Source organism: Tasmannia lanceolata, unplaced genomic scaffold, assembly GCF_043159265.1.
Source record: "Tasmannia lanceolata isolate RefF3 unplaced genomic scaffold, GAP_Taslan_0.1 ptg000048l, whole genome shotgun sequence".
Lineage (NCBI taxonomy): Eukaryota > Viridiplantae > Streptophyta > Magnoliopsida > Canellales > Winteraceae > Tasmannia > Tasmannia lanceolata.
In genome coordinates this window covers 3,318,035-3,342,852 of record NW_027518725.1, presented here as the reverse complement: position 1 = coordinate 3,342,852, position 24,818 = coordinate 3,318,035, and the positions used below count along the sequence as shown (strand labels likewise).

The following is a 24,818-nucleotide window of genomic DNA, read 5'->3' as shown; positions in this document are numbered from 1 at the left end:
ATAAAATCTACTAACAAACCCTCTTTGGAAATTAAAATCCACCAATAAACAGTAAATTGAATTACAAATTCCATTCCCAAACAGCCCCTAGAATATATTTTCCATTCCCAAACAGCCCTTAAAAAAATAAATCCAATTGCAACATTAGCCCATTCGAGCATCATTTGATAATAACACCCTTTCCTTTTCTAAATTGATAAACAAAACAACCCGTCTCAATTTGATAATCACAACCCCTTTTTCAGTTGAAAGGAGACACAACCTACTTTCCCAAATGATAATCACAGCCCATTATTTGACAAGAAATGATAAGACAAAAATATGGCGGTGCCAATATCATTCCCGTCTTGGTTTTAACTGCTCGTCTTTGAATAGAATTTTCGACCTCTAAACAGCAGAATCGTGGAAAATGGTGAACTACAAAGTAGTAGATATTTTTGTACTGTTTCCAATGAGTATTCCTGCTTGATCAGAGGATGAGCGGTTAAAAAGTTATGGCCAAAATGGTTGCAGCCTATACCCTTAGGAGTTTCTAGTTTAATGCTGCTGTCCCCCTTTTGTAACACAATTTTGAACCACTAAATCAAAGATTCACAGAAAATGGTAAACTACAAAGTTAAAGCCCTTTGAAATATCTTTCCAACGCATATTTGTACATTAAATTTGACTAGGTGGTTAAAGAGTTATGACCATTTTAGTGGGCTGAATTTGCTAAATCTTTAAATGGTTAAGGTTTTGTCGAATTTGTGCAATTCTCAAAACATTTTTGTGTTAATATCATTCTCTAAACAAAAATTAAAAGACATTAATTTAAAATATACCCAACCTTAAAGTCACAAATCTAAAATTTACCCATGTAAAAAACCATCGCTCTAAATCCGTTAAAAGCCATTAAGCAAAAGACCACTAAAAATCTCAAGTGAAACTAAAAACCTTCTAAATAAACAACTTTAAAAGCTACCAAACACACTAAATACCTTCAGATAATAAAAGCTTCAAGAAAACTCTAAAAGTCTCCACAAACCTAAAAGAATTCGAGATTCCCAAGAGCCGGTAGATTCAAAATTCCTTTAGGAACCCTTAGAGCCCAATTTAGGAACACTGGTGTTGTGTCGTGTCCTAAGTTTTAGGGAGTCTTAGGTTTTAGGAGTCCTAGAGTTAGGAATCCAGCCTCATCACGTACGTTTGCTATGTACAGCAACCGTGCCATAGGTCTAGTTACACTAGTCACCCAATTTTTCCCTAGGACAAGCCTAGTTACCTAGGATGTAGGTTACCTGCATTAGTCTAAGGGACAACTTGCATTTAGATAGGATCATATAGCATCTTACATGAAATCCTAAGATAATAAAATCCTCAACTTGAATTAAATAACTTCTCTTAAAACTGTTAAAACAATCAATCCCGTTTAGGTCGGTGTCCTAGTTGAGTTAGGCATGAGTAGCTTAGCTTAGGTGCACCGAACTACGTCGACTCTGATCCCAGTGAGGCTTGGGTACGTAGGCAGCTTGGATGTCTGATGGCATACCATCCGCGAGTCGGCACCACAACAAATTGTGGTGTTTTGTATATTAATTTTCTTGTAAATGCTTAATCAAATCATTTAGGGCTTTCCATGAAATTAGAATTCTAGGAGAACTTTCACTTAGATTGAATCCAGACAAATTAATAAATCAAGATACACATTTAGGATTCACATTGAAATTAGATCATAGGATGCATGTCACTTAGTTCGCACATTAACATAGAGTTGAATGAGCCATTTAAAATAAATTTAAAAGAGTTAGCTTTTGGAATCGAAGACCGATTATCGGGCAGGAATGGTGCATGTGGCGGATAACTCTCCATACCTTCCATTCTCGTAACCAGGTAGCGAGTCTAGATTTCTGGTTAATTTCGGGTCCTAGATCCCACATCTAGGTGGCGACTCTGTCAGTCTCTTTCGTGTGGAATTCGGATTGCCTTAGTGATCCCAAGTTCACATGAAAGACGAATTCAAATCAATAATTAAATGCACACGCCAATCGCGTGGGTACGGGAGACCAAGAGAGTGCGCGCGGCGGCTCGCGCCCCACCCCTCTCGCGGGATCGGGTCCCACAGTCTGGCGACTCTGCTGGGGATCACCTAACTTTATTAAAATTTCAAAAGATAATTCATTTGAATTTAATTTAACTGGCTCATAAAAACTCTATACTTGTTAGATTAGTTTGTCTTGTTTTATTTTCTCATCACATTTTACTTGAACTTAATCTAACAAAACCTGAAGGCATCATAGATTGCGCAAACATATTGCACACACCTACATCACTTGCATCTAAACCCTTGCATCTCACGTGCACACACATCCTATTTTAGGAACCCGGAGTGTTATCTAGCATGGTTGACTGGGATTTCATCACCTGGTGCCTCTGTGTTAGAGAAGCATTCCACCCTTAGCCTAGTACCTTTATGGTGCGTAAACGGATCTCTTGTTCACGTACTGATACGCCGGACACTGGTACAGTATATCAAACATGGATTCGCGCTAAGGGAACTCTTGGCCTTACCCCTAGATTAACCCACACATGCATGTAGTATACGAACACATGTGCATCACGTGTGTGAGCCTAGTTTAGGATATCCTACCTATTTGTGTCTAGATTAGGCCGTAGACCATCTTCCAATGGCTACGATCGGTCCTAAGTACACAAACAAAGTCATGAGTCGAGATCATTTCTCCACTCCGCTAGATTAGGATTAGGGTTGATGCCTTCAGGTAACACTGTTAAAATGTGTGAAGATTAAAAACATTCCCTTTGGGGTTAGGATATAAATCCCATCATTTCCAAAGATCTCATAGGATTAGTCATTCATGATCTATCCGTCGAAAGCAATCTTATGCTATCTCATCTAATCTTTTGATCGTGCATCTTTCATTCTTCTGTCATACGATTCGATCGTATCTTCATGCCATCCCTTAACTGGCAGGAGCAGAATCTCACAATCTTTCGATTATGCAATCTCATGATCTGATCATGCCTGGTCCAGATGATCCAATCTTGCTTGTACCCTTGGTCTTTTCTTACTCTAAGGGCAACCTTTTTCAAGAATATTTTGCTAAGTCCTTCAGAGTTCACTATCATAATCCTTGAACTAGGGACATTCCCCTATGCGAATCAGTCATCATGGTATTGTTGAGTCCGGTCTTACATTTCAAGGTCAATGCCTAGTCCAGGCAAGTTATCTCTCTTTTTTATTTAGAGTTGTGAATCCTGAGCATGTTCAGGATAGGTCGTCAGATGCAATAGCTTTTTCTTTAAATAAAATTTGAAGTCCCAATAATTCATCTGTGTCTGTTTCTTAAGTGTGCTTCTGATCTTAAAATAAGACTCCCTCCTCAAATGAGAACAAAATTGACGAAACTCCACTTGAGTCACAACAATTACTTGAACAAGAGGAGGAGCGCCAATCCCAGCTTTTCAAAGATGAAATTGAAGTGGTAAACACTGGCACTGAAACTTTGATTCAGTGAATGCCAATTGAAAATACATTACCCTCTGAGGAGTGTGAAGAATTGACAAAATTACTTCAAGAATAAGAAGATTGTCTAGAAAAGCTACAACCGATACCAGGGGCAAGACATAGATAGAAAGCTCAAGAGAATGAAGAAAGTGAGAGACATATGCTATACAAGGGGCATAGAGTGGAAACAACTTTCATATTTCCAATCAATGACCTTGGTTCTCAAATTCATAACATAAAGCCAACAAATTCAAGATAAGAAGTTCAAGAGCAAGCATTGAAAAGTGATCATCAGATATCAAGAGTTACGAATCCATAGATGGAGGATGTCAAAGAACAAGTTTCGCTCTATGAAAGCCGAAAGCACGCATTAGAATCTTGGAAGAAGAAGATCCATTATCTCTTACCTGGAAATGCCGTCAAGCTCCGTGAAAAAAAGAAAAATAAAAAAAAGAAAAATAAATAAATAATCAGTACCAGAGGGACTCTAGTAACCTAGATCGATTCTCAATCTGAACATCGGAAGGCCTACTTTGGCCGAATAAATCTCAAAATCAGAACCCAATGTCAAAAGAATACCGGTTTGCAAACCCTTCGAGCCTAAATCAAATTTTCTTGAAAACCCATCAAACTCGGGGCATTCGCCCCGAACTACGCAAGACCTGATCCCTATACTTGGGTACGTAGGCAACTCGGTTGAACCGAGTTCGGTCGATTAAAAAAAAGAAATTCAATCCTTTCAGAAAAAAGAAAAAGATGGACAAGTTCCAATAGAAGAGAAGTTAATTATTCCAGAAAGAAAAGAAAAAAAATCAATTAACTTTCAAACAATTTATCTTCAAACTAGGGGCATTCGCCCTGAACTACACACGACTTGATTCCTACCTTGGGATATGTAGGCGACCTGTTCACAGGTTCGGTCGAAATCTTTGTTGAGCCTTAAGCTATTCTTTGAAAAACCCTATCCTACCTATAAAGTCCTTCCAGTGTTCAGAATTAATGATCTAGGTCCCGAAAACACAAAAAAAAAAGAAAAAAAGAACGGAGTTTGAAGATCTGCTAGACTGAAAACCTGAAAGGGCTGTCTAGGCAAAATTTAAGATCATTCCCCTGATAAGTTGAAAACCCGAAAGGGCGGCTTAGGCAAAAGCTAAGGGGATAGCCTGCTGGATCGAAAACCTAGAAAGGCGATTCAGGCAAAAGTTAAGGCTAGCACGGTCCGCCAAGTTAAAAACCCCGAAAAGGTGACTTGGTCACGGTAAGAGAATCAGTATAAGAAGGCTACAGCCGGTATCAAGACTGAAGATCAACTGAAGTTCAAGCAAATTCAAGTGACATCCTCAAAACTGGGGGCATTGAAGCTAAGCAATCTTAGGGGTCGTAATTAAATTCTTGAGGCATTACTGTTTCGAGGAAGAAGTCCAGTGTTTACGATTTCAAAAAAAAAAAAAAAAATTCCTTGAAATGATAGACTTACCAAATAAAACGTTAACTAAGTCAGAAGCATTACTGTGTCTATCAGTGTAGTTAGTCAATCTTTGTCATTCTACGTTCACTCCTTCAGGGCTGCTCAATCCTTTGAGTAGCGCCTTTCATCTAAGTTTTCTATTTAGAAAGAGTCAATCGTCGTTCCTATGTCCAAATGATGTAACTGTCTTGGTGAAGGAGCCCCGGCCTAGGCGACTCCCTTCAATTGTACCTGAAAGAGCTCGAGAATTTAGTCAAACAGCTTCATTTCAAAGAAGATCAGCTCAGAAAAATTCAGAAGTAGAAACATCAGAAAGCCCAGCTTCCGTAAAAAGATCATACCCCAAGAAGGCACCTTAAGCTTGGCAGAACCTCAGATGCAATGGTGTTTGAGCCAATTTCTCAGAAAGATGAACCATTAAAATTCAGAATTTCCTTCCGGTTAGTTAAATACTATCCTGGTCAAGAAATGTTCATCTAAGCACCTGTCAAGAAAGAGATCCCGCTTTTTATGTTAATATCCAAGAGAGCCGTTGTTCTAAATTACCAATTTCAAGTATCTTGTTCAAGGTTTCAGTTATCAAAATCCCCAAAAGATAAGACCAGCAGTCTCTTTGAGAAAAATCTTGTTGAAGTTCCTGATCCATTCTTGTTAGTAATGGTTCTTCGTTCCTAGGGTTTGCCGTTTCATCCTTCGGCAAAATCGTAGTTTCCAAACCGGTATTCTTTTGACATTGGGTTCTGATTTTGAGATTTATTCGGCCAAAGTAGGCCTTCCGATGTTCAGATTGAGAATCGATCTAGGTTACTAGAGTCCCTCTGGTACTGATTATTTATTTATTTTTCTTTTTTTTATTTTTCTTTTTTTCACGGAGCTTGACGGCATTTCCAGGTAAGAGATAATGGATCTTCTTCTTCCAAGATTCTAATGCGTGCTTTCGGCTTTCATAGAGCGAAACTTGTTCTTTGACATCCTCCATCTATGGATTCGTAACTCTTGATATCTGATGATCACTTTTCAATGCTTGCTCTTGAACTTCTTATCTTGAATTTGTTGGCTTTATGTTATGAATTTGAGAACCAAGGTCATTGATTGGAAATATGAAAGTTGTTTCCACTCTATGCCCCTTGTATAGCATATGTCTCTCACTTTCTTCATTCTCTTGAGCTTTCTATCTATGTCTTGCCCCTGGTATCGGTTGTAGCTTTTCTAGACAATCTTCTTATTCTTGAAGTAATTTTGTCAATTCTTCACACTCCTCAGAGGGTAATGTATTTTCAATTGGCATTCACTGAATCAAAGTTTCAGTGCCAGTGTTTACCACTTCAATTTCATCTTTGAAAAGCTGGGATTGGCGCTCCTCCTCTTGTTCAAGTAATTGTTGTGACTCAAGTGGAGTTTCGTCAATTTTGTTCTCATTTGAGGAGGGAGTCTTATTTTAAGATCAGAAGCACACTTAAGAAACAGACACAGATGAATTATTGGGACTTCAAATTTTATTTAAAGAAAAAGCTATTGCATCTGACGACCTATCCTGAACATGCTCAGGATTCACAACTCTAAATAAAAAAGAGAGATAACTTGCCTGGACTAGGCATTGACCTTGAAATGTAAGACCGGACTCAACAATACCATGATGACTGATTCGCATGGGGGAATGTCCCTAGTTCAAGGATTATGATAGTGAACTCTGAAGGACTTAGCAAAATATTCTTGAAAAAGGTTGCCCTTAGAGTAAGAAAAGACCAAGGGTACAAGCAAGATTGGATCATCTGGACCAGGCATGATCAGATCATGAGATTGCATAATCGAAAGATTGTGAGATTCTGCTCCTGCCAGTTAAGGGATGGCATGAAGATACGATCGAATCGTATGACAGAAGAATGAAAGATGCACGATCAAAAGATTAGATGAGATAGCATAAGATTGCTTTCGACGGATAGATCATGAATGACTAATCCTATGAGATCTTTGGAAATGATGGGATTTATATCCTAACCCCAAAGGGAATGTTTTTAATCTTCACACATTTTAACAGTGTTACCTGAAGGCATCAACCCTAATCCTAATCTAGCGGAGTGGAGAAATGATCTCGACTCATGACTTTGTTTGTGTACTTAGGACCGATCGTAGCCATTGGAAGATGGTCTACGGCCTAATCTAGACACAAATAGGTAGGATATCCTAAACTAGGCTCACACACGTGATGCACATGTGTTCGTATACTACATGCATGTGTGGGTTAATCTAGGGGTAAGGCCAAGAGTTCCCTTAGCGCGAATCCATGTTTGATATACTGTACCAGTGTCCGGCGTATCAGTACGTGAACAAGAGATCCGTTTACGCACCATAAAGGTACTAGGCTAAGGGTGGAATGCTTCTCTAACACAGAGGCACCAGGTGATGAAATCCCAGTCAACCATGCTAGATAACACTCCGGGTTCCTAAAATAGGATGTGTGTGCACGTGAGATGCAAGGGTTTAGATGCAAGTGATGTAGGTGTGTGCAATATGTTTGCGCAATCTATGATGCCTTCAGGTTTTGTTAGATTAAGTTCAAGTAAAATGTGATGAGAAAATAAAACAAGACAAACTAATCTAACAAGTATAGAGTTTTTATGAGCCAGTTAAATTAAATTCAAATGAATTATCTTTTGAAATTTTAATAAAGTTAGGTGATCCCCAGCAGAGTCGCCAGACTGTGGGACCCGATCCCGCGAGAGGGGTGGGGCGCGAGCCGCCGCGCGCACTCTCTTGGTCTCCCGTACCCACGCGATTGGCGTGTGCATTTAATTATTGATTTGAATTCGTCTTTCATGTGAACTTGGGATCACTAAGGCAATCCGAATTCCACACGAAAGAGACTGACAGAGTCGCCACCTAGATGTGGGATCTAGGACCCGAAATTAACCAGAAATCTAGACTCGCTACCTGGTTACGAGAATGGAAGGTATGGAGAGTTATCCGCCACATGCACCATTCCTGCCCGATAATCGGTCTTCGATTCCAAAAGCTAACTCTTTTAAATTTATTTTAAATGGCTCATTCAACTCTATGTTAATGTGCGAACTAAGTGACATGCATCCTATGATCTAATTTCAATGTGAATCCTAAATGTGTATCTTGATTTATTAATTTGTCTGGATTCAATCTAAGTGAAAGTTCTCCTAGAATTCTAATTTCATGGAAAGCCCTAAATGATTTGATTAAGCATTTACAAGAAAATTAATATACAAAACACCACAATTTGTTGTGGTGCCGACTCGCGGATGGTATGCCATCAGACATCCAAGCTGCCTACGTACCCAAGCCTCACTGGGATCAGAGTCGACGTAGTTCGGTGCACCTAAGCTAAGCTACTCATGCCTAACTCAACTAGGACACCGACCTAAACGGGATTGATTGTTTTAACAGTTTTAAGAGAAGTTATTTAATTCAAGTTGAGGATTTTATTATCTTAGGATTTCATGTAAGATGCTATATGATCCTATCTAAATGCAAGTTGTCCCTTAGACTAATGCAGGTAACCTACATCCTAGGTAACTAGGCTTGTCCTAGGGAAAAATTGGGTGACTAGTGTAACTAGACCTATGGCACGGTTGCTGTACATAGCAAACGTACGTGATGAGGCTGGATTCCTAACTCTAGGACTCCTAAAACCTAAGACTCCCTAAAACTTAGGACACGACACAACACCAGTGTTCCTAAATTGGGCTCTAAGGGTTCCTAAAGGAATTTTGAATCTACCGGCTCTTGGGAATCTCGAATTCTTTTAGGTTTGTGGAGACTTTTAGAGTTTTCTTGAAGCTTTTATTATCTGAAGGTATTTAGTGTGTTTGGTAGCTTTTAAAGTTGTTTATTTAGAAGGTTTTTAGTTTCACTTGAGATTTTTAGTGGTCTTTTGCTTAATGGCTTTTAACGGATTTAGAGCGATGGTTTTTTACATGGGTAAATTTTAGATTTGTGACTTTAAGGTTGGGTATATTTTAAATTAATGTCTTTTAATTTTTGTTTAGAGAATGATATTAACACAAAAATGTTTTGAGAATTGCACAAATTCGACAAAACCTTAACCATTTAAAGATTTAGCAAATTCAGCCCACTAAAATGGTCATAACTCTTTAACCACCTAGTCAAATTTAATGTACAAATATGCGTTGGAAAGATATTTCAAAGGGCTTTAACTTTGTAGTTTACCATTTTCTGTGAATCTTTGATTTAGTGGTTCAAAATTGTGTTACAAAAGGGGGACAGCAGCATTAAACTAGAAACTCCTAAGGGTATAGGCTGCAACCATTTTGGCCATAACTTTTTAACCGCTCATCCTCTGATCAAGCAGGAATACTCATTGGAAACAGTACAAAAATATCTACTACTTTGTAGTTCACCATTTTCCACGATTCTGCTGTTTAGAGGTCGAAAATTCTATTCAAAGACGAGCAGTTAAAACCAAGGCGGGAATGATATTGGCACCGCCATATTTTTGTCTTATCATTTCTTGTCAAATAATGGGCTGTGATTATCATTTGGGAAAGTAGGTTGTGTCTCCTTTCAACTGAAAAAGGGGTTGTGATTATCAAATTGAGACGGGTTGTTTTGTTTATCAATTTAGAAAAGGAAAGGGTGTTATTATCAAATGATGCTCGAATGGGCTAATGTTGCAATTGGATTTATTTTTTTAAGGGCTGTTTGGGAATGGAAAATATATTCTAGGGGCTGTTTGGGAATGGAATTTGTAATTCAATTTACTGTTTATTGGTGGATTTTAATTTCCAAAGAGGGTTTGTTAGTAGATTTTATGTGTATTCGAATTGGAGGGGTGTGGCTTTATCAAAAGTGGAATTTGGTGAACTGTTGGCGGTTACAAAAAGTTGGTTCTAAAATTGAATGGGTTTTGCAAAATTGGGTTCTTGGTTACAAAATTGGGTCCTTAGGCTACGAAAATGGGTTTTTAACGTAAGTTTTGGACTGTGTTGTGGTTGCAAAATTGGGTGGGTTTTGGATTATTGATTTTGCCCAAAAGGAACCGAAAATCCCATGAGCCTAAGATTCAAGATCCCTCACAAAGACTTAATTAATGAACATAAAACAACACTTGAACAAAACAAGATTATCTAATAAGAAAAACTTACTTTTAATAACATATATCTAAGTCAAGAAAGAAACTAGAAAAAAAACTAGTACTCACCTGAGAGAGGGTATGAGGAGGCTGCTCCACAGATGAGATAAGAAGGTTGTTTGCCCAACTTTCTTCCTTCCAACCATCCTCCACTTGAGAGAGAAAGAGCCCTTTTTCCTCTTTTTTCCCCCTTTTCTTTGGTGTATCTTCCCCTATTAATAGAGTGTTTGCCCTCTTTCTTGCCAAGAATCCAGCGTTACCTCCAATTATTTTTTTTTATCATTAGAAAGAGATGGAGCCCTTTCCAAACATTGGATCCTTTCAAAAATGTGAGAAGGAGAATCTTTCTAACATGGGCTGTTTTCTAACATGGGATGTTTTTTTTTTTAAAAAGGAATATGGGAAGTTCTCACCGAAAGCACCACTTTCAAATTTTTTAATGTATACTTCTCTCATTCCATGTATACACTCATGGGCATATTCCCTTTTCACCATACCTTCCACACAAACCTTGTTATTAAATAATATACATCATTCTTTCTTTCTTACCATGCATGTGCAATGTCTCAATCCACTCATAGAGCAACACACGTGATTTTTTTGGCATTAATAGCAACACTCCAAAAAATGTTGGACGTTTACAAATGGGAGGGTTGTACGTGTATCATGGGATAATCTACACCGTTCAATTGATGGGCCATCTCAAAACAATTCGCTCTCCTCAAATCCTCCTCGTAGGATGATCTCAACCGTACAAGTGACAACCCTTAATGTAGATATGCTGCAGCTCTAGAAATCAGCACCTTGGGACGATCCAAACCGTCCCAATGATGGGCCACGGCATAATGAATTGTGTTCCACCAAATCATTTTTGCGGGCTGATCCGAACCGCCCAATTCATTAACCACGACTTGAATTGATTATGCCCTATGAACCACCTCCTTAGCATGATCTAAACGGTCCATTTGATGGGGCCACTTGATGATCTTGACCGAAGCAACTTATCCCAAAGTTCTCTCTTATTTAGATTCTTGTGGATCACCTTTCTCCACACCCGGCGGAAGAAATGCGAAACACGGTGGAACTGACCGAAGAGACCGAGAAACATAACAGAAGGACACGGAAATAGAAAATACTGACAAACTGACGGCGAAACACTAACTTCTTTGCAGATTAAGGCGGAGCAAAATGGGGGTGTCTACAGTAATGTTAAGGTTGATATGTGTTCTGTGGGTGGTCTCCTACGAGACCACAATGGGGAGCCAGATAGGCTTTTCTCACTTACGAAATACAGACTACTTCCTTCTAGTGTGCAGGAAACAGATCCAACTGAATTGTTACCGAATAGTGTATTCTTGGAGCTCAAAGCACTACAGTATAGCATTCAATTGGCAACATATAGACGTATAAGAAACCTTGAAATCAAGATTGACTGCATGCCAGTAGTTGAATTGATATGGGATGAGAAACAGCCAAAGGAAGAATATTTTGAAGTCATTATCAGAGAAGTACAAGGGTATCTCTTTTCAGATTTTTTTTTTACTACTGCGACCTCAATCACATTTACCGTGGTACAAATCACACTGCCGATTATATCGCCCGGCCTAATTACAAGCTGAAAGGAATGGACGTGGACTTTATTCCTCGTGGTCTACGAAAGCATCTAGAAAGGGATAAATGATGCAGGAGCATTAGTTTTACAAGTTAGTATTTGCCATTTCTACTTAAGAGAGTTATGATGAAAATATTTCTTATGATATTGTTAAGTTTTGTAGAAAAAAGAAGAAAGGAGACATTTTATTAGGTTTTGTGGAATTGTTGAGATGAACATGTCTCATGTACGCACTGCTCTGTAACACATCATTGTTTTGCTTCTATCTTGTGTAGTACATGTAGATGTTTACTGAATTTTGATTGTTTCACCTAAATTTTGAATTTTCGGAGAGTTCTCTCTCTCTTTTTGTATACGCGGTATACTTCGATTGTCAGGTACCGTAGGTCATACACTCTATTTTTGTATCATTTTTCTTTTCTTTTCTTTTCTTTTCTTTTTAAACATTCTATTAAAGAAAACTTCACATTTATATGGTTTTAAGTAACCTTGAGTCAACCAAGTATTCCATTATATATAGTATAGCCGTAGATAATCTATGCTTCTATATTTTTTTTAAGAAAAGTAGAAATTTATTCAAGCTTTGGTAGATTAGGCCCGTCCATATCATGGAACAAAATATTTCTTAAAGGGGACTGATATCCCCACGTCTAGAAGTATAAAACAAGGTGAGTAGTCCCATTATCAAAACATGGTCGTGGGGATATCAATCCCTTCTTAAAAACTATGAAGTACCATGGAAGGTTGAGAGTTGAGACACATATCAACATGGGTGTACCTACTATTGGTATTGCAAGTTACATTTGGTAGTGAAAAGAGAATCCTTGTTTTGACAGAAAATAGGGCCACGGGCAATCATGAATAATTTTTCCATGGGATATTGGTTATTCATTGGTGAGGGAGGGCAGGAAAGGGAGAGATCTAAGAGGGTGTGAGTGAGGAAAGGTTGAAAAACAAGGAAAAAAACCCTACTCAAAATCTGATTTATTTTTTTCCCTATGTTCTAGCCCTATTCTCTCTCTCTCTCTAGTCATGCATGCCCTCTCAACTATCTCCTTGTCCCACCGTCTTTACCCTTCTCTCACCCCATTATAAACTGATATTCCATGGAAAAAAACTCATCGTTGACAAACTATGGTCTAGATTGTAAATAAGTGATGTTGACTTTAGCAGCAAAACAGAAATAAAAAAGATAAAGATCAACACCTGAGGGTTTCACACTCTGATTAGCCAAATATTATCAATATATAAGTAATCTAGGAAGATGATGTTTGCGCCCACTCAATTGATAGTGGCACTCTTTCTTTATGGTAGTGCTTTTATTGAAATAAAAAAGGAATCCATTCAAATATGTGTAGCTACAGCATGAATTCCTCTCATCTTTCTCTCTTCTATTAAATAAAAAAAGGGATCCAAAATAAAAACTACATATTGTGAATCTTACCTGTAGAGAGGAAATTGTGTCAGCTGCCTTGTTTCGATCCGATAATGCGTCAGCAAGTTGGGATTCCAGACTTTCTATATTCTGAAGGACAAAATAAGGACAGAAGAAAGCAAAAACAAAGTCACAATTCAATATGTAAAAGAAAATTACAAGGCTTCAACAATAGTGAAAATACGCAAGATTATTATAATTTGATAGTTGGAAAGCAGCACCTAAGTACCAACACTATATTTTACCTTTTGGTGTTTAGCAGAAAGCTCAACAATTGAAGCTTGCCTTTTCTCATCCAAAGATTGTACTAAGGCTCGTGAGTCTTCTAACATCTGTTAACAAACAAATGTAAAAATAAAAAATGAATAAAGGAACTAATATTCCTAATTCCTGATGTTAGAAATGTTGTAAAAATCATGGGGAAATACAAAATTGTGATAAAATATGTAAGAGCGACTAGCCAAGAATATAAGAGTCAATTAGAAGAATTTACTATAAACTGTATGGTTTGAAATATTTAGAATATACAATAATACCTCTCAAAATTGTAACTATTGGTCGAAGTCTTTCATATATGTTTCCAGAGGTTATTGGTTTGCGCTAGGGATATAATCCAATATGGAAATTAACAAACATGTGTATAAAGAATACTGGCACAAAGCATTACGGAGAAGTATATGGGCATTTGGATAATTTATTGATCGTAATTTTGTAAAAGGTGTAGTGCAGTGATGCAAATCAATTGCATTGAATCCAAAAACCACAGTCGAGATGCAATAAAAAAAGAAAATGAGAGCAAGCAATCACATCCAAAAAAAAGAAAATAAAAGAGTAAGCAAGAAAAAAAAATGGAAAATGGAGAATCCACTCCAAAGGAGAATCAACTCCAAAAATTTAGGGCAATGATAAATTCGCACCCCCTGTAGGATAATTCACACCCCTTAAACGTGAATTGACGTTAAAAGTGTTAAAGTCTGCTGCAAACCCTCCTTTAAAGGGGTGCGGATTATTCTACAGGGGTTGCGAATTTATCATTGCCCAAAATTTAATGTCCCCCAAATATTGAAAAATAAGAAACAAGGAAAAATCCAAGAAACTCCCTCAAAACAACCATATAAGATTCTACATCGCCCAAAAACCTCAGTTTTTTTTTCTCTACAGCCCTAAAACCCCTTATGAAATCCTATCCATCCATAATCTTTTAATCTAAACCATTGAAAATATTAAACGAACTGTCCTAGACCAAAATACCCTCCAAACAGAATTGGAAAGACAAAACTAAACTCCAAACTAGAGACTGGAAAAAACTAATCCTCAAAATAATAATCATGTTTTCATTGACAGGCCTGACTTAAAATCTACCTAAATTCAATTAAAAGTCACTAAATATCCTCTAAAATAAAAAACGACCAAGACTGAGTTTCAAACCAAACTGGCATGGATATGGCTTGCTCCTAACGTCGTCATACATATTCCACTTCGGTCCATGTTCAAATTGATCTTGGCCCCTCACATATTTGTGAGCTTTTCTTTTACAATGGAGCCCACAGTATTCATCATGTCTCCCTTTAAGGTGATGAAAGGAGCACTATAGAAATTCAGAAGCACTCTCTAAGAGGAAAAAATGCTATCCTCCAAAAAGAGGCTGAGCCAAAGTATAAATACATTTGCGATTATTTGAGGCAATGTTAGAGAATTTAAAGCATCCAAGTATCCAACTATCAGTTTCATCTTTTCATTAAATACAACATGTACCTAGAATTTTCCATTTCAAAAATAATTCTTTTGGATTTTTTGGGCTTTAGTGTCGATAAATTTAACCAATCTCTAAAAGAAAATGATAAAAGTGTATCATAACTCCCAATTCATTTGATGAACACAGACATGAGACATGTATGACACTTGTTCTGGTTTATGTGATGATAAAATCATAACTGGTAGGGAAGATAGTGAAACTCACATGCTTAAAGACAGTCTAAAACAAGATTTGGACATGAAGGATCTTGGAAACCTTCAATACTACCTAAGACTGGGAGTAGAAAATATGACAAAGGGAAAGATTCTCACTTAATGTAAGTATCCTTCATACTTGTTAGACAGAATTGACATGTCTAATTGCAAGCCAATCAGCACACTAGCAATTTCCAATAAAGAAAACAACTGGAAGAAAGGGAAACAAGTGAAGGATCCTCACTTATATTGCAAAATGATGGGTGCATTGCAGTATTTGACAATGCTATCTTGAATATAATATTCATTACATTACATCGAATATAACACAACAAAAATAGGAAATTTTTGAATCAATACTTTCAACAGCATACATGCACAAAAAAGAACAAGCATGCATTCAGGCACAAAACACACAAGCACATGCACTCACTGACACCAGCAATGATGGAAAGATCTCAAAGACCTCTATTGTTTTTTTTGGTAAAATCTCAATTTAAATAACTTATCTACATTAAAAACAACATTAATTTCAATAGTATATGAGGGTATAAAAACAGAAGTACTATTGTCTAGCAGAAATAATCAAATCTTGTCAGTTAAAAGTGTCAGTGCCACGACCTGCTCTTTCTCAAAAAGTGACTGCTGCAATCCCTCAAGAGCATGTTCCTTAGCTTCAAGTGAACGGCGCATCTCATCAATGCTATCTCGAAGTCTGGAAGGGATTGACATAATTAGAACTATGAAAGCAGATGACAAGCCAGAGACTGCGAAACAATTGAAATCATAGATTATGGAATTCGAATTTGAATTACTTGGGTGTCTGAATTCCCAAGCAAATTATTAATTTCTGTTGCAAACTACCTTTTATCAGGGGAAGTCATAGATTGTTAATCAAGGTTAACCATATTTTGTTTACCAAGAGTAGTAAATTCTTTTATACAACTAAAATAATTCAATCCCTTGAGTCTGATTTGAATGGAAATAGATTAAAAGAGGATAAGGGATAAGAATCTCAGAACTCTTCCACATTTAACTGTCACTATCATATTCCTTCTTCTGTGGATAAAAAAGTCCTCAAACCAAAGAAAATTCACCTGTGGATCGTGATGTCTTTATCTTACCAATAGAGTATGCAGAAGCTGGCATCTACTCTGAATTGTGAATCCTGTGATGTCTAGATTAAAAATATACAATCCAGGGGCTGACATGCTTTTGGAACTCAACTCAACTCAACTAAGCCTTTGTCCCAAACAAGTTGGGATCGGCCTGACCAGTTTTTGAAACAAGAAATAAATTTTAGCTTTTAAAGATAGAGTGATCTTTTTTCCATTGAAGGGTATTCATCTTTGCCATAAGTAACTGTTCTTTTCAGGCAAAGGAAGTTCACGGACTGCATCAGCCCTGCTGCTAGAAATATCTTTAGAGTGGGCACTAGTTGTCTCTCTCTTTTGTCCCTTTAGAATTCACACCTCTGTCCAAAAAGGGAGACATTTCTTTGCATTGCAAATCCACCTCCTCCTGGCAGGCCTCATCCAGAGATACAATTGCACTGTAACATCTCCATGATTCTAGAAAACCACAGACTACTCAACCCCCATACATCTGGAGGGATAAAAAATCCAAATACTTTAAGAGGCCTTAATGTGTTAATGTAAATGAGGATATATGGTTATGGACGGTAGATATGACCGGAATTTCTACATGACACAAGGAAATGAGAAGAGCCAGTGAGCCACAGTATGAACATGGACAATAGTTGCATTAAAATTATGCATGCAAATAAAATTAAAACAAAAGTTTATGGTAAGAATTGAATAAAAAAATAGGATGTTGGGGCCACTAATCCCCACACCAAGCAGGGAAAAACACATGAAGCATGCATTAAAGAATCGGACCCTTAGATTTGTGACACTAGTCATGCATCCATAGCCCCTCTTTCCACACAGAAGGGGGAAAAAATAAAAGTAGCCGGAGAAGGACAAGCGCCCACTCGGAGAGAGAGAGAGAGAGAGATGGTCCTGCTGCACATAGATGTACTTCGATTATCATCCCAAGTTTCCACTGTAATTGAATTATCAAGGCTTGCATATTTTCTTTACTTTTCTCTTTTATGTTCTCTTCTCCCCTTGCCTTTTTTTTTTTTTTAATTTCATTTTTGTTGTACATTATTTAAGACTATATTAGGATGATCCCCCGCTCTTTTCAACTTAGCAGCACAGGGAAAATTTTGCAACAGTGATAAACTCCTATCAGAATAGAACATGGCTCGTGAGATAGTTATGTATGGGAAGGATACCTTTTAAGAGTGCAACACAATAGTTTTCAAATAATAAAAATTTGTGTAGTTAAGACAATCAAAATGCTTCATATGGGCCATTGTCTATCCAGATCTTCATATTTCCCTTTGTTTCACTCACTCAAGGGAGTAGAGGCTGTTATGGAAGAGTAGGATAGGTAAATCACAGTTTATAATCCAGCAAACCGAAACTCTTACTCATATGTCCAGTTTCCTCTGTCATATAAACTTATTTTTTGAATCTCTTGTATGTTCCCAAGCTTATCCACTTCAAAAACTTAAGTGGCAGCTCCTCAAAATTTCTAGATCCCTACTAAATGAAACAAACATTGGTCGATACTACAATCACCCATTGAGAATAATCCCTCTAACCTCTAATAAAAAGTGCTTTCTCAAGGAGTTTGCCATCTCATTTGATATTGCAATGAAAACCAAGACTGGCAAGGATTGAGTCTCTAATTCTACCAAGTAAAGGTTCCTCGCATATTAAATTGTTGTTTTGCCTACAAGTCTCCTCAAGGATTGAGTATCTAATTCTACTAAGAAAAGGTTCCTAGCATAATCAATTGTTGCTTTGCCTTCTTACAAGTCCCCTCAAGTTTATTTCCTTCACCTTGAATCTAGCTACATCTTCTCCCTCCACTGCAATTTCGTGATTGATTTAGATTCAGACATTTAACGTTATGGAAATGATATCTTTTCCCCCTTTTCTTCCTCAGGCCAGCCCCTTGTAGAGTAAAAAAATATTCATAGATACACTAGAAGGGGCTGGCCTGAGGAAGAAAAGAGGGCAAATATATCACTTCCCTTAAAATTAATATGTGATTGGTAAATAAAAGCATAGTAAGTGCTTCTCTTATTGCAAACTTCAACAACTATACAAGTTAAGCATATCCATAAAAAATATGGCAGTATCCTAATTAAATATAATTCGCCTAAGGTAAAGTGAGATTGTACTTATTGTTTGCAACCCGTAGTTGTTGCCTCTCCACATCCATTGATCGCAATGCATCACTTGCTTGTTGCCGAGTGGATTCTACCTCCTGTTGTAATGACAATTGTTGTGATGAGGCTTTCTCAAACATCTCATTTACATCACGAAAGCGAGCCTCAAGGTCATCTTTTTCCTGAAAATAACAACTTCTAATCAATTTCTAACTTGATAATACAAATGTAAAAATTTTAAGTTACTAAAGAGAATCTTAATTTTCAATAATTAAATAAATCGACGTTAAAATTTGATGCAAACATGCAATAAAAGTAACTTGTCACTAAAGGAACAAGTTTTCAAGGGGACTAGAACCAACGAGAGTGGAAAGCATGTAAATAATAAACAAGTTGAGAACATGTTTGGTGCAAGGACTATGATCGCAGCCACCCTTGATGGAATGAAATCCCACTCCTCACGGGGTTGTGTTTGGTCCTTATCATCTTCTATACTACATTTTCTTACACTATGCAAATGTATATTATGAACTTTGCAATATATTTTTATATGGTGGGCAATCAGTAGCTTATGCATCGTATTGATTTATGAATCTCAAAAACAATAAAAAAAAAATCTTACTTAAAAAATCTTATATTATGATAGATAATTAGTAATATAGATGCATTTGAATAATTTGAATAGATATGATTGTTGCCTCTCAGGTTTTGCATAAAGCTGATTTTGCCTTCACAAAGTTGCCTGATATCAGCTTTGATTTTTTGTGCATCTTGCGAGTGGGTGGTAGTTTTCATGGCTCAGATCGTCTGGCTTCGTAACCAAATGTTAAGAACTAGTCTATCTAAAAGAAGGAAAATATGTAACTCAAGTCAGTAATCTAATCTAGGATAATCATGCCAGCACACTGGTGGATATCGTTGTTGAACAATATTGGGCGAATGGCATTAAGCACACACAACGTAGAGATTCTAAACCAAGCAAAAAAATGTAATAGATAGAAGAGAAAACAATGTGACGGAGAGAAAATGACCATTAGGTGCTGTTTTCAATGAGAAAATCAGTAGCAAAGCAAAGAGAATTACATATGCTCAAAATGAGGGGTCTAGATCTTACAAACCTATTTTTCCCTAAAATGTGGACTGTCTAAAACTTTAAAAAATATTCTGAAAATTCAAATAAAAATCACCAAAGTTCATGCAAAAATATTTCTGCAAAGTTCAACCCTCAATTTCTAGGTTAAAGGACATAAAAATTTTCTCTATTTGAACCGCTTCAGAGCAAGAAAAGAGGAATGAGAAATGGGACACCGTAGCCTTCGTGTAGAAGTGATCAAGGGATTCAATTCCAAAATGATTGAATTCAGCGTGAATGCCCTGAATTCCTTGGTCGGTAGATTGGTTGGACCACAATAGAAATAAAGACAGGCATAAGAACAAGAGGGGAGATTGGGAGGGTCCATACACAACAGTTGTTTTTTACTGTTCCCGTTCTCTTATTACTCTTCCTATACAAGGGTTACCTACCAAGTCGATTACTTGTGCCTAGCCACTTGTTGGCAAAACGTGAAAAAGGAACCTGGGATGACTAATTTTGGGGGTGGACTGATCCCAATTGTATATAATCAAATAGGGGTTAGTGGAACAAAAAAACAAATTGTTTACCCTTCTTTGAGTACTACAAATGGTTTTGGGAAACCTATATCAAGAGTGGCTTGAAGTTCCAAAATGTACCAAATAGAAAAAATGTTGGTATGTTTACAAAACATAGTTTAGAAGTGTCCATGCAATCCTAATTTTCAAAAGGTTGGCACGGACACAAATGACTCAATTTCAAAACCATGTTGAAACCTACATCAAATCTAACATAGGATTTGTAAGAATAGCATCCATCACTACACATACAAGTTCAATGAAAAAATTGCAGGAGTATTATAGAAGTCACGTTGTATGTTATACCATTAGGCTGAACAACAATATATCATCCTAATGACCTATATGAGTTCTTAGAGTCACTATAACATAGATCATTAAAGTGCCCCCTTAAAACTAATCCATCACTTTCCTACTTCCCTAAACACAATAGAAAAGGAGCAATAACACAATGGAAACCAAATGGAACAACGTCTAGTGCGAATGTAATGTATATCTTTATGGCTATACCATCAAAGCTAAATAAGAGATAAGACCTGGAATTAGCACATGGATCTAATATGGAAGTATGCGACATGGACTGTGAGCAAATTAGTAATATGCAACTGAAATGAACTATCCACCTTTTGTAGCTCTTGAATACGCTGCTTTGCACGTTTGTGAAGCCTTTGAAACTTGGAGTCAAGCTCTGTGTACTTTTCATCACGTTCTTTTACTTCTTGCTCCATCTTCTGTTGGGCTACAATAATAAAATTATACAATGAATAAACACTCAAGAGTGAAGGAAAAATATGAAAAATTGAGCAACATACTAATGAAAGAAGATGAAATATATATTATAGAGGCTCTACATAGTAATAATATGTTTAAACGATTTGCATAATCAAGGGGCAAGATAGGCAGTGCAATCTCCTTACGACAACCAAACGATTTATTTATTTATTAGTTGAGCAGCCATGCAATTACTTCTGGAGGGTTGAATGATCTAAATTATGATATACCTATAAGCTAAGTTTAAGCATATTTTCTGTTGCAACATATGGCTACTCTAATGAACAATCGTTGCCACAGATGCCTAAAATGATAACAAATGGACAATTTTGATCAACTATGGATACAATGTTTCATGGAGGTCTAATTCTCAAGGACTCACTTTTACATAAAAATTTCTGCAATTGGATGGTAGCAAGTGATAGAAGCATTAGCAATGTTAAAGAATGTGAAAATTTTACATAGTACCCACTCCAACTGACTTGACTAGGCCACGAGGCTTGAATAGACATAATTTGAAACACAAAAATGCAACTATACTAGCACTTGGTGAAGGCTAAATTTGAAAAGCTCGAGAAAGTTAAATTATTCTTAGGGTAATCCATAAACAACAAAATTGACTAGCCACCCAGTCATGTGGTGTTGTCTTAATTCTTAATTCAGTTGGTAGCATGGAGAATAAAAAAATTTAATAGCTTTTCATTTACTCTAGGTTCGTTGTTAATTTCGTGCAGTTGGACTTAAAAGTGTCATGGTTGAAAAAGCCCAAAACTTTTCTTAAATCACAGCATGCACACAAATTAAAACATGGTTACGTCTTCATTTCTATAACATCACGCCACCAAATGGCTCGCAAGTTGAGCTTGTCATATCCTATGAGACCACTGTGGGGATGAGGTCTTAAATTATTGTAGATTTCTGGAAAGAAGTGTGCTAGCTGAATGTTGCAAACTAAATCATTATTCCTGTAGTTCCAGATATCCCTTGAGCATCTATCTTTATTTGTGTTTGCTCCATACAGATGGATTCTGACTCATAATAAGAGAAAAAATCTTGAAGAATGGAATTTGAATGCTTTCAGGTCAAGCCAACAACCCAATATAAAACAATAGTACAAAAAACAACAGAATTTTTTGAAGTGGATATTATCCGACAAAACTAGCCTACCTTCAATAAGTTTGGCAGATAGCTCTTGAGCTTTTGCATCTGCATCAGAGTATGCCATCCGGAGATGATTCAAAGCATCCTCTGCAGCACGTTGTGTTTCTCTTTGCTCCTGAATTTCCCTATTCAAAGATTTTATATTTTCATGTAGCTCTTTCACATGTTCGTGTGGCACCATTTCCTGCCCTTTTTCATTTGCCAAATCCTGATGTTTCAAGAGTTCAAACTGAGCCTTTAAATACTCATTCTGAAAATTGAGTTCGACAACCATCTGTGCAAGCTGATCATGACAATCAACATCATAAACCCCATTCTCAATATATCCATCTCTTTTGTGGTCCGTCTCAAATGAATGGTTCTCCAGTTTTCCGGCATTCTTCATAGGACCTTTTGGTGTTCCATCGTTCTGTTCTTCTTTTGTCGACATGAGTGTGTTTTCAGTGATCACCGTGTCGACACCATCCATTGGACCCTGATGAAGAAATAATAACCAATGATAAGAAAGGAATTAAGTGTAGAAATAATTTATGTAACAGAAAGCAACACCAGAACAGAGACAAGCCTATCTAAAAAGGTAACTAAAGTTCTTATTAGACATCTTACACATTATCTTCACGAAAGAAGTGCATCTACTGCATGTCATTCTTTACCATATATCAATAGTCGAAATTTATTGGTCTTATTAGTATGCCAACTCTTGAATACCATACAAAAATCTAAACCAAAGATAAGTTTAAACAGTCCAGTTTCATCCAAGTTCCAGCAATAGGACATCCCCAAAAGTTAGAATTAAGTAAATATTAAAGCATCCCACTAGGAAGTGCATTCAGATATGGTAAGAACTAAGAACATCATTTTATTTTCACTTCTAAATTGTTTCTCAGAAAATTTAGTCATTTACACTATTAAGCATTGATTAAAAAGTTCCCGAGTCAATCATTGACTCACCAAGTCAACTCGGATTTGGAACTACCAAGTCATCAAGGACTCCTTTTGACTCACCCCAGTCAATGAAAAACTAGTGCATCAAACCATTGACTTGCCTAAGAGGGCTTACTTGGGCGAGTTCTTGTCCAAGAACGAGTTTTTAAAAACTACTATTGAAGGAGCCAGGTTGCTTCAAGAAATACAGTATTTAATAATTGAAAGATAAACCAACCAATGGTGATGCCGATAGACTAGCAAAGGAAGGGGTGTCTAAGTCGGAACTAGAACTATATCACTATCTCCCCCCTTGATCGTATAGTGCAAGTTGACTCATAGCCGATTCTGAGTTTTTAGGAGGCTTGTATTATCTCTTATGCTGCTCTTTATTGTATTGTAATCTGACCACCTCGGTCTTGTTTTATTACTAATAAAATCATTTAGCCATTCAAAAAAAAGATAAACCAACCCAAAAATTAAAATTAAAATACTAACAGAACACTCAGTCCTTCACCATTTTACTCGTGTTGGGTAACCTGAGATCAAATCCTGCGAGCCCAATATTTACTATAACATTAGGCTCAAAACCCAGAACCCTTAGCATCATTTCTCTTACAGATTCACTCCCTTACTATGCAAAACGAAAAAAAAGCCTTACCTTACCACGCATTCAATTAAACGAAAAAATCTACTTGCATTCAATCCCACCTACCCAAAAAACAAAACAAAAATCTACCTTCCAATTGTCAAATCTCAGTCACAACCATTCATTAATCATCTTTGTTAATGATTTATTCCAAAATTAAATCCTTATCTCTTTCCAAATCTTCTTTCCTGTTTTTTTTTCACTGGCATTATCAATAAGAATCCATTCAAATGTGAGCTTATCAAAGACTACTTACAAATTCTGCTCTTGTGAAAATTATAGTGCTTGCTTATTTCTACCTTCTTTTTCTTTCTTTATTTTCAATTTGAATAATCAATCAACTGCTCTATCGTATCAGCCAATGCGAATTCTAACCTAATCACCCTAAAAATGAAAAGAAAAGAATATTTCTTGAATTTAAGTCAACCTATATCAGATCTCAAACTCAATTGCACGGCATTACTCACATTTATAATCAAATTAACAAATATTTTCGAGAGAAAATACAATTCTTCCAGCGCAATTCAAGAAAGAGAATCGGAAATGATAAAAAGAGGGGGGAAAAAGTGTATTTGTTGAAGACTGACCTGATTAGTGAGACTAAAGAATCGGTATTTGAAAATTTGAATTGCTCAATTAGGGTTCGGTAGAGAATTTATAAAGGGAGGGGTTTCTTTAGGGCAAGATTTGGAATCAGAGATCGCAGGTCCCCGAGAGGCTTTCCTGCTCTCTCTCATCCAAGCGTGTTTGGAGATGGAAAATACTCGTCTTCTAAAGCACTGTTAGGGCATTGGGGGTATTTAGTAAATTGTCGAGGGGTGTTTTTGTCTTTAAGAAAAAATGACAATTATGTAATGGGAAATGCTATTTCCACTCCCATTTCTGTTTGGTTGCCGGGTTTTTTTTGGTTACTGGGATTTATGTGGGAGAAAAAAAATCCAAGGAGATTGGTGGGAAAAAAAAAGTCCTAGAAGCATCCCGGAAAAATAAAGATGCCATATTTGGTTGACCGCTTTGTTTGGTTGCTTGAACTATAGGGAAGAAAAAAAATTCTTCTCAAGCTTATTTTTGGTTCCTGGGATTATTTTGGGATGGGATGAAAAGGCAATCGTTATAATAGTGGGATTAAAAAAATTCTAGTGCTAGAAGGCAACCAAACATGGGATGGGACCAAAATTTTACTAAAACTTCATAGGATAAAAATTTTACTGGCAACCAAACGGATAAAGCGCTCCACCTGTTTGTTTGTGTAGTATTAAAAGGGATTTCAGAGGATATTACGGCTGGCGCAGATATCATTTCCCCTTTTTTGCCATTTCGAGGGAAAGGATAA

At 36.9% G+C, this 24,818-nt stretch overlaps 1 protein-coding gene across 3 annotated transcripts in view; it reads right to left on the bottom strand.

The window, feature by feature from the left end:
• Nucleotides 1-24,243, bottom strand: part of ATGRIP (Golgi-localized GRIP domain-containing protein) — a 38,546-nt gene extending 14,303 nt beyond the window's left edge. For all 3 annotated transcript variants that reach the window (XM_077375054.1, XM_077375055.1, XM_077375056.1), the window contains exons 1-7: nt 24,073-24,243; nt 21,919-22,387; nt 20,604-20,719; nt 18,343-18,512; nt 15,708-15,801; nt 13,382-13,468; nt 13,146-13,226 (exon numbers count right to left, since the gene is read on the bottom strand). In XM_077375054.1, the coding sequence (XP_077231169.1) occupies nt 13,146-13,226; nt 13,382-13,468; nt 15,708-15,801; nt 18,343-18,512; nt 20,604-20,719; nt 21,919-22,381 (1,011 nt within the window). In that variant the 5' untranslated portion in view covers nt 22,382-22,387; nt 24,073-24,243. The remainder of the gene's footprint in view (nt 1-13,145; nt 13,227-13,381; nt 13,469-15,707; nt 15,802-18,342; nt 18,513-20,603; nt 20,720-21,918; nt 22,388-24,072) is intronic.
• Nucleotides 24,244-24,818: the final 575 nt, after the last annotated feature.